This window comes from Hordeum vulgare, chromosome 5H, assembly GCF_904849725.1.
Source record: "Hordeum vulgare subsp. vulgare chromosome 5H, MorexV3_pseudomolecules_assembly, whole genome shotgun sequence".
Taxonomy (NCBI): Eukaryota; Viridiplantae; Streptophyta; class Magnoliopsida; order Poales; family Poaceae; genus Hordeum; species Hordeum vulgare.
In genome coordinates, this window is record NC_058522.1 from 548,468,098 (window position 1) to 548,478,482 (window position 10,385).

At 39.4% G+C, this 10,385-nt stretch overlaps 1 protein-coding gene across 1 annotated transcript; it reads left to right on the forward strand.

Annotated features, from left to right (window-relative positions):
* Positions 1-805: 805 nt before the first annotated feature.
* LOC123452724 (RNA pseudouridine synthase 7) lies at positions 806-7,618 on the forward strand. Its single transcript, XM_045129435.1, has 13 exons — positions 806-1,034; positions 1,139-1,182; positions 1,451-1,528; positions 1,795-1,895; positions 2,708-2,795; positions 3,374-3,452; positions 4,769-4,851; positions 5,017-5,082; positions 5,640-5,696; positions 5,765-5,890; positions 6,379-6,599; positions 6,736-7,184; positions 7,289-7,618. Exons 1-12 carry the CDS (start codon positions 950-952, stop codon positions 6,890-6,892), a joined length of 1,185 nt encoding a protein of 394 aa, XP_044985370.1. The 5' UTR covers positions 806-949; the 3' UTR covers positions 6,893-7,184; positions 7,289-7,618.
* Positions 7,619-10,385: the final 2,767 nt, after the last annotated feature.

Here is a 10,385-nt window from a genome sequence, read left to right on the forward strand (position 1 = left end):
TTGGTTTGCAACCTCATCTAAGAAGTATGTGTTCTTTTCCTCATATTTCAGTTATGATTTCCTTACACCATAATATATATTCAAGACCAACTGTAGGATTGCGTCTCCATGTACTAAGCATACTGCAAGGCTTTTCTCAATCGTAACTAGATTTCTTATTCTCTTGCAACATATAGAATATTAAATAGATGAAATATATTATTGTCTATGTGCGGAAGGACAACCACAATGATGTCTTACTTTTGAAAAAACAACTTGTGTTCATGAATGAAAGAATATCCTAAAAATTCAAAAACTATTCATAACTTACATAATAGTTTTTTCATTCATAAAATATTTTCCAATTCAACAAATGATCATGCATTTCTAAAAATGTTTGTTAGATCAAAAAAATGATTGCCAAATGAAAAAAATGTTCTTGAATTTCATAAATTGTTCCACCAATTTTCAAAAATGTTCGTCGATTCTAGAAATATTTGCCAATTCAGGAATTTTATATTAATAAATGTTTGCAAATAGCATAAAATGTTCATGAATTCAAAGAATGTTCTTGATTTTATAAAATGCTCAAAATTCTATAAAATTGTTCATGAATTTGAAAAATACTCATGTTTTCAAATATGTGCACGAGTTTAAAAAATTGTTCATGTTTATACAAAATTAAGAATGATAGTGTATCTTCATGATGCAGCAAAATATGATCACCGTCATTGAAGATTATGACGCACGGACGCTTTAGCTAGTGGAACAACTAAAAATACTGATTTGCACCGGATTTGATCGATCCAACGGTCATAACCCCACCCGTACCGCCACACGGCTTCATCACCAACTCTCCCCAAATCCTCCCCGCGCCCTCAGGTACTGCGCCGCCGCCGCCGCCGCCGTAGGCTTCCGGCCGTGAGCTGCTGAGACGGAGGAGTGTGACTCCGGGGCTCAGCCGCCTCAGATGGCGGGGGCGCTGGCAGGAGCTGGGATCGTGTGGCAGACGCCGGCCAACCCGCCCGAGGCGCAGGACTACATCTTCCGCAACGGTAACCGCTGCGGCGCAGCCTCGCTCCGTCCCACCCCCTCTGAGTTTCTAGCCCTAGACGCTCCCCGAACTGACCATTGAAGAACGGTTCCCTTCTCCTCGCAGGGCGGCGCTACGTGAGGCCCTATTACTTCGAGTTCATCTCCCATGTAACCAGACCTTCTCTTCGCCCACCTATTTCGTTTTACTTGTTAATTTATACTGTACCACTGTCGGCGTCCAGTTTCAATTGCTTAGGGCATATGTGCAGCAGTCGTGGATTTTTCTGTTCCACTCAAAATAATCAGTCATTCATAACTCTGAATGCTTTAGCCTTATTTTCTATCTTGTTCCAGTCATAGAATAACATTAGGGATTTGCTTGCTACAGTTGGTCTTACCAATATTGTTTGGACCAAATTCTGAATTTGGTTTGCAGGCGAAGAACAGATGGGCTGGGAAGACCATTGTAGATCTCTTCACGGATGAATTCAAGGGGCGCCCCCGTGAATACTATGTAGGCGTGCAATACTCTCTTTTAATGCTATCCGCATCACACCGTTCCTTGCTCACATGCTCAAGCGTGAGATCATTGCATTTTACTTGTAGAAATGCATTTACCAGAACTCTGCTTCTGAATACATTTCGTGTGGCATCCCACTATCTTGAACTGTGTGGTATCCTTTAATGATTTAGTGCTTGTACATTGAATTCTGGGCAGCTTTATTTGCTCTTTGGCAATATCGTCATTTCTGTATCTGAAATAAATGATGAAACTGCTAGGTTCATGCAGTGAAGTGCGGGAGGCTTCAGGTGGATGAGCAAATGGTTCAGGCAGACTATATTGTGAAATCATCACAAAAGATAAGCCATTTCTTGCACAGGTGTGTCAAGGTTTCTAAGGCACATTTAGATTATTGCTTGATTACTCTCTCGGTTCAGTATATACATGTTTTTCGAAAATACACATAGTTAAACTTCTCTAGCTCTAACCACTAACATAGAAATTCTATATTAAAATCTATTTGTAGTATGACAAGTGCATAATTTGTTAGTCTAAGCCAGCTGTTGCGACCATTGGATTTGTATGGAGATATATGCCAGTTAGTGGATTTACATTTACTTATTATATAAGTTACTATAACAATGCATTTGCATTCAGCTTGTATGCAAAGTAGTGGTCAAAAGATATCCTGGCGGCATCCTAAACTGCATATATTCTTGAACAAACAGAGCAGTAACGTAGCTGAAAATTGGTCCGAAATTGGGTGCAGCATAAGTTATTACTGCACACTATATCCTCATATATGAACCACAAAAAATCCAAACAAAACAGTTTAGCAACTAATGGATATATTGGTCAATGACACATTTTTTTATTCATGGGATTTTAAGCTAAACTAAACTACAAAATAGTTCTCTAGATAGTGCAAATGACATATATTATTGATACGCTGGCTTTTAAGACAATACTGATTGCCAGTTTGAACATGCCTGCCTTTATATAGGTCCTGAGTCACACCCAGCTTCTTCATGGGCTCCTTTTCCCCATCTTTGATGTAACTATTACCCGTACATGCTTCCTTTGGCTTTTAACAACTGTAGCTATTTATTCTTGCTTTAGCGTTAATACTCATGCATATTTCTCATTAAATTTTTTGAGTTGGCATATTCCTGAAGGTGGTTACTCTTTCAGGCATGAGCCACCAGTCTTGGGTGGTAATATTGTAATCCTTCAGAATGAAGTTGATGTTGTAACTGTTTGCAAGCCGGCATCTGTTCCAGTAAGTCTATAATTGCAATGTTCGGGAAAGATGTTATACTTTGTGATGCATATAAAAAAAGCTATGCAGCTTTCTTCTTTTAACAATTTTCATGAAAATTGCATGTATAACATAATACTATTATAGTTCTTGGAACTTGTTGATCAGAATACGTTACATGAGTAGATGAATTACAGACAATTAGGTTCTACCCGGTCTGCAAGTTATACAAGCACTGCCCTTAAAGTTTACTTTATTGGATTTTTTTTCCAAAGGTCTTCTGTGGAATTACAAGGACATATTTTGTAGTTATTGTTGAATGGTACAACGTTGTAGCTACTAATCACTAGAACCATGATTCAAAAGCAATGAAAACTAATCATTAGGACCCTTCTATGATATGATAGTATTTTAGGTTAGTCATGTTTGGATAAATGAATTCATGGTGAGTTAGCCGTAACATTTTTAGTTGATGAGATTTCTGTCCGTTCAAGATGAGCACTGTATTTGAGAACTAGAATGCCATTATGTCTGTTCAGCTATATGTAGCTTCAGTCACTTATTGCTACTTACAAAAGGAAAGTGTTTTTCTTGTGTAGGTTCATCCCTGTGGACAATACCGTAAAAACACCGTAGTAGGAATTATGGAGGCAGAGCATGGATTGACACCTCTATTTCGTATCCTTTGCCTCAGTTATGCCATCAATGGCTTCCATTATACTCCCTCATACTATTCTTTAGGAGAAAGTCCTTTTTACTCCCTCAAACTATTTATTGTGCTCACTTTGATGCCGTAAACTAAATTTGGGATCACTGAATGTCTAGACCCCCATTCCTCTGCGGTTGCCATGCAAACAGATAGTTCGTAATGCTCGAACGCCATGTAGAGAACTTATGCAGAGGATCATTCATCACTGTCTTATCCCCTCCTCTTGGTCGTGTACTCGCCTGCCTTCGGGCGTGACAGGAAAACAGAGAGAGTCCATGGCACCTCTCCCTCTCATAGCATGGTACCAAAGACGTGACTTCCATGCTATGTGAGCTCGGTTCCTGCCCGCATGCCTGCCCGCTTCACGAGACCTTCCATGCCTGCACCTCAGATCTCTACCATGCAAGCTCTGCCGCCATGCCTGCCTGCTGGCTGTTCGAGCGCCTCTATGGACCCCGCCAAGCTCTGTGTGGTCTTAGACTCCACATGCCCCGTCTGTGATCCTGCTCATGAGTCATGAGCGTTGTTGTGACGTTTCGTGAGCTCCCACTTACTCTTCTCTGTTATGAATTGACAGAGGACTGATTCTTCTTCAGCATGGATTGTAATAGGAGTGAGTTAGGAAGAGAGAAAAGGACAGAAGATTGGATTAGAAATCACCCACGGAGGCATATTTTGGAAATAACATGGAAGCAACATCGTTGGGCTTGCTTAAATTTCTGCTGCTGCTGCTGCAGTGCTTTAATTTCTCAATTTATCGAGGTCCTTTCCTTATTGCCGTATGTGTCTAGGAATTCAGAGTGGGGATGGGATGGCTCGATTTCACCGGTTGTGCAAGGTCGCCTCTCACTGCATCAGACTTAGTGCCATGTGCCTGCGCAACTGCTCCACCACAAGCACCTGCTCAAGGATCCATCATGAAGGCATATCTGGAGCAACAAGATTAATTCACGGCCGTAGCTGGACCTGAAGCTCTGTACGATGTCTCAGCTAAGGAGGCGGATCCAACCTGAAGCCACACCAGCACCTATCCGGCTATCCCTTCTTAAGTGGCCTTTGGTCACCCAAACTTGGCCACGCCAGCATCAATCCCTGACTAGAGGGTAAAGTCAATGCAAAGTTATAAATCAGTGGGGTTGTCTGTGCAAAATTTAGTTTACGGGGTAAAGTGAGCATGACAAAATGGACTTTCTTCTTTTGTTTATTCCTTTTACCCTATCTTTGTACATTTATTGCTATTTATGGATGTACTGAAATTCCTTGACCACCTCTATTATTGTTTCAGCTGTGCATCGGTTAGACCGGTTAGTTTCAGGTCTCCTTATATTCGCTAAAAGTGCTGAACGAGCAGAACGTTTCAGGCAGCAGGTGCTAGCCCTCACCTTATTTTATCACTCCACACCTGTTCATTGAGCGTCTGCAGTCAGCATATCATTGTGTTTATTATGTGTGTCTGCACTTACCTTATATTTTGTCCATTGAGATATTTTATCTTATTACCCAATTTGTTCATCTGAATTACCGTTACCACAGATAGAAGCTAATTTGCTGCAGAAAGAGTATGTAGCCAAAGTTGTTGGTGTATTTCCTGAAGGCGAGGTATGTTTTTTTTACTGCGACAGTTTTATGGTGTCTCTTTGGATCCATGAACAGAAGTTGTTTCTTTTGTAAAATAAGTTGAATAATTTTTTATGGTTTCTTGCATTGTCATCCCAAGGTTTGTGTTATTTCACATGTTGCGGTTCCTTGGATACTATTTCTTACTGTGCAAAAGCTTTGAGAATATTTTGAGATCTCTTTTGACCAAATTGCGTAACTTAGCAATTAAAATATAGAAACATTTCAGCAAAAGAAAACTCCACCACTTTGTGGAGCCATTAGCTTTATAGCTGAACACTAAATCCGAAATGTTGGTATGGCAGTAGAGAGTTCAGACTTCCTGAATGCAAAACCAAGTCCATTCACTTGGAGTGGAACTTCCTAGTCTTTAGCAAATATTTTTAGTGAGTATTTTTTTATAAAATAAAAGCTATAGCCACCAGGCCAGGAATGTCTCAGTGGCAAATTCTTTAAAACAGAAGAAACCTTTCAGATTTATTTGTTTCCTTTTTAAATTTTTGTGTCATGCTTTTTTTATTTAAACGGATTTCTTGCAGCAAACTGTTGATGCTAATGTAAACTTCAATGCACGGGAAGGAAGGAGCACTGTCGAGGTCTGTAAAGAATTGTGAATTGTTTTTGTCCAAAAGTACATATGCTAAATTTGGTTTTTCAACTACAGGTTTCTAATGGTCCTGGTAAAGCCATCCCAAGTGGAAAACAAGCATGCACCAAGTTTCAGAGGATTTGCACTGATGGGAACCACAGCATTGTCTTGTGCAAACCTGTCACTGGCCGAACTCACCAGGTACCTAATCCTGTTTTACCCTTTATGAATGCACATGTGTCTACTTACGTTCACACACGTGAAACATCCTGGTAATAAAAATTAAAAGCCTAGCTCGTTAATCATCTTGACGCTGTGAAAGATTTGGAGGCTGTGCAATGCTTGTGTGTACAATGAAGGGGCCTGGAACTGCCAGAACCTAGTCTTTGTAAGATGGCTGCAGCCAATGTGTTGTGCCAGTTGCCGCTACACTGGAGTCCTCCTAATGGTTGCTGGAACCTGTTGTATCATTGTACTGTGTGCATTATACTATGTCTTGACCACCTGTTAGACGAGCTGATGAACAATCAATGTTTTCTTGTTTAACAAGAAGCTTCATACTGGATACATTACTTTTGAAAGAAATAATCTTAATTGTGCTGCCTATATCTATATTTCTGTTACTGTTTGTGGTGTTATGTGTATTGCTGATATCTTCTTCTGTTGGCCTAAAACTGTGAAAAATGCAGATACGGGTGCATCTAAAACACCTTGGTTACCCAATAGCTAATGATGAGCTCTATGTTTCGGGGAATTTTTGCCCACGTTCATCAAAGGGAACGAGTATCCATAGGGCAACCTCATTAGTGTGCTCATTGCCATCACCAGATCCTGACAACAGCGCTGAAGCCGATTTGGACTTTGGTATTGATCCAATGTGCACAAACTGTCCAAACCTTGCTCCCGTCGGGTGAGTACCTACAAATTCACTCGATAATAAAGGGTGGGCTATAACTAACAAATGTTCAGGAGAACTTTCAGTCTAGTAGGCTGGGCGCTTCTGAATTCTTTGGGCGCTGTTCATAATCTTTTGTTCTTTTTCGCAGTTATGATGGCGACGAGGAGGGATTATGGCTGCATTGTGTGCGGTATACTGGTCCTGATTGGTGCTACGAGTGCCCATATCCTGACTGGGCCTCCCTTGATAATGTAGCAGGGAAGAGAATGAAATCTGATATAGCATTTCCCACTCCAGAAAATTAAGCCAAGAAAGCACTTGACGTCCTGATGGTGGCGGGTAGCCCATCGACTAGCACTGCTGAAATTTTGGATGCTTATGATCACTTCGATGCCTATATCTTTTATGGATGTAACTCTTTGTAGGGATGTGTGTGGTTCATATGGTATATCGCAGTGAGCTTCGCTGTTAGATCAATTAGTCATGTTGGTTTCATACCGGCATACCTCTCTGAAGCTTTACATAACATATGATCACATCCATCTGAAAATTTTACCAAGATATGATACTTTATGGTTTGAGCATGGTGTGATCATGGTACGTTATTGTGTTTTGTTTTTCTCTACTGCCATATGTACCCATCCAATTGGCACTTACAAGGTAAATAAATCCTTCTGAAGCTTTCTTCGTCCTCTCTGCAGGTGTAGCTGGTGTCGTAAGCAGCACCTGAAAACAATGATTCAAACAGAAAACTGTTTATGGCTGGAACTAAAAACTCTGCTCTGTTTCAGAAATATATGTTGTTGAAGAGGCAGAGCACATACAAGGTCTAGGTTGTTCATGATGACTTCATTCCTGAATGCACATGTTTCAGCATAAGGAACACACAGTTTATTTTTCTTTGGAGCACCTATGCATCGGGTGCTTGATTTTTGTTTATGCGCCAGTCACTTTTTTCTATCAGGAAGATTTTCGCCTAACGGCTGGTTTCCTCTCCATTTATCAATTGCCTGAAAACATATTACATTTAAGTCGCATTTTTGTCTTGTACAACGTGAATGCCCTAGTACTTGTAAGCTACTACTTCCCCGTCCCATAATATAAAAGCGTTTTTAACACTAGTGTAGTGTCAAAAATGCTCTTATATTATGTGACAGAGGGAGTAGTTGAGTAGCCATCCTTTTAGATTAAACTGAGATGGTAAACTGTGTAAAGGGTTCCGGCACATAAACTAAATTTATTGCATGCTAAAGCATTGCATGAAATTAGAATATGGCAGGCATTTTAACAATGAAAAGAATATCCACTTAAAAATGCAAGATACAAAAAAAAATACTCTTTCGCAATGTGATAAACTGGTGCAACTTTAATAATTATATTAAGTTAATAAATTAATTAGAAAATCATGTTATTAAAATCAGTTAAGTAGTGTCACTTGATTGAATCATCAATCCACTACCAGTGCAAAAAATCTTGGAGAAAATCCAACAAGAAAAATCAACAAAGCAAACAATAATAAAAATAAGCCTTAAACAATGGCACAAAAAGAAATGAAATTTTGTGCCAGTTACTTTATTCTTACCAGTAAACAAAGCGTATACTAAAATGATCATAAACTACAGAAAAACCAGAAAGATGTTATTAAAAATAAAATGAATTAAGAGTAGTGATTATCCTAAAATGAAAAAACTTAAATCAAATGATGACGAAATATTGCACACATATTAGACATAACTCGAACGGTTTCACAATATGCAAGCAGAAGCATATTGTTGATAGATTCTGACACATAGAATTTTTAATGATGTGTCATGTAATAAATGAGAAAAGAGAGTAATGTTGAAGATTAATTGTCTACCAAATGTCAAAAATGAATTGCATCTCATATAGTCACCCCCAATCTCTCTCATGAATGCACAAGTGCGCTCTATACATATGCACGCCCATAGACATACACGCCATATACACCCTATCAAACACCCAAAAGTGGGTCGAGAAGGAAACTTTTTTGAACTCATGCATCCTTCATGCACCTTACCAAACACACCGGCCCACCCAGGAGGAACACACACGTGTGTACATATACGCATACACTAAGGAAAAATATAAGGCAATACTTCTCTCTATATAGGTAACTAGTAGCAAAAAAGCCCGTATGTTGCAAGAAAAAATAAATATCACACTCCTTTAACCCAGTAACCATATCTCAAGAGTCAAGACCTCGGTAGGTCCATGTATATTTGAACACATGACTTGCCATTTGTGTTGTCACTTATCGTCCTTTTCCACCCTCACAGACCATGGCTTCAATGCTCACACAATCACAACACTTTTAAATGTTGTCAATCCTAAGGCGTCTCTCCCAGCATAAGATGAAATTTTGCTTTTTTTTTTCTTGTGATGTTTTGGTGAGGTGTGCATGTGTGGCTATAGATGCTTTCTTTCGTCTCCTATCCTAGTTTTCTTGTGGTGACCATTTCCAATCTGAATCGACACCGATATGAAAGAAAGATGGAGCATGCATTATTGATTAAGTTCACACACTAAATTGCATTTTAAATGATTAACATGTAAAATAAGATTATGATCAAATTATGCACATATTTCTAATCATTTTATATCGACATGTTAAATTTAGAGTTAGTGTTCAAAAGATATGGTATTACAAAATATTTGATATGTATTGCAGGTTGATTAACCCAAATATTTGATATGTATCCAACGGGGAACTAGGGATACCAATAACCATTTTTTTACCAGGCTACTCATGAGAGCAACAGCTCAGAACATGAAATAACAAAGCTAAAAGGCTGCTAGCAAAATCCTACAAGTATAGAGGGCCGGAGCAGCCCCAGGCTAAGTGTGTAAATTCAGCATTAGGTGTATATCCAACAAAGCTTCGCCCAACGCCGACGTAGCATGTGACTCACAGTAGCACAGATCAGTACCAAATACTATTTTGCAAAGTTTGCAGAAGGCTCGCCCCTTGGTGAACAATGACTACGGTCTTTCAGAGAGCTCATATCAATGTTGCCTTGGCCCGTACCCGGTAGACTTGCTCTCAGTGTGCATTCTTATCGGTCTGGCCCATGAATAAACACCATCCTCCGAGATATATGCTATGATGGAGTCACACACGAGTGAACCTCTAGATGTCTTTCCGATATCACCAACCCGATATCCACGCCATGGACCATTCCGGACTTGCCGCTCGCACAGAGGCTTGTACTGGTACACACTTGATTCTTCTAAATGTCTTGGCTGTGCCTGTGCAATATACACCTGGACAGGAAAAGATATTTTCAGTCTATCGCCTATGACCACACCAAACCATATATACGTGATTTAAAATTTCCAAGTAGGCATGAATGGAAAGCCAAATTTTGTACAGAAGGAGAATAAACTATCCCGCTGTGTATTACATCAGTCTTAATATATAGACTGGGTATATTTTGTTTCCTTGGACAGATAATTACTCTGTTTGCTAGTATATAATTTTTGTGGCAGAGAACTAATGTTATTGGATTCGTATTGTATGCAGAAGTACTCGCCTATGATTATGATCGATGTTGTAGTAGTATAACATAAGTAACATATTATCTATACTACTAATAAACAAGCGAACATTTTCTTCTTTAAAGACACCCCACCTAATGTACACACAACAACTCAAAGCAATTAGAGCCTTATGATTAGATCTATTCATTTAAATCTAACCGTTAACATAGCAACTAACCTTATCGAAAGTACGTTTAGCACTTTTTAAAGGCGGACGAAAACTCTGTCATCCCCCGAATC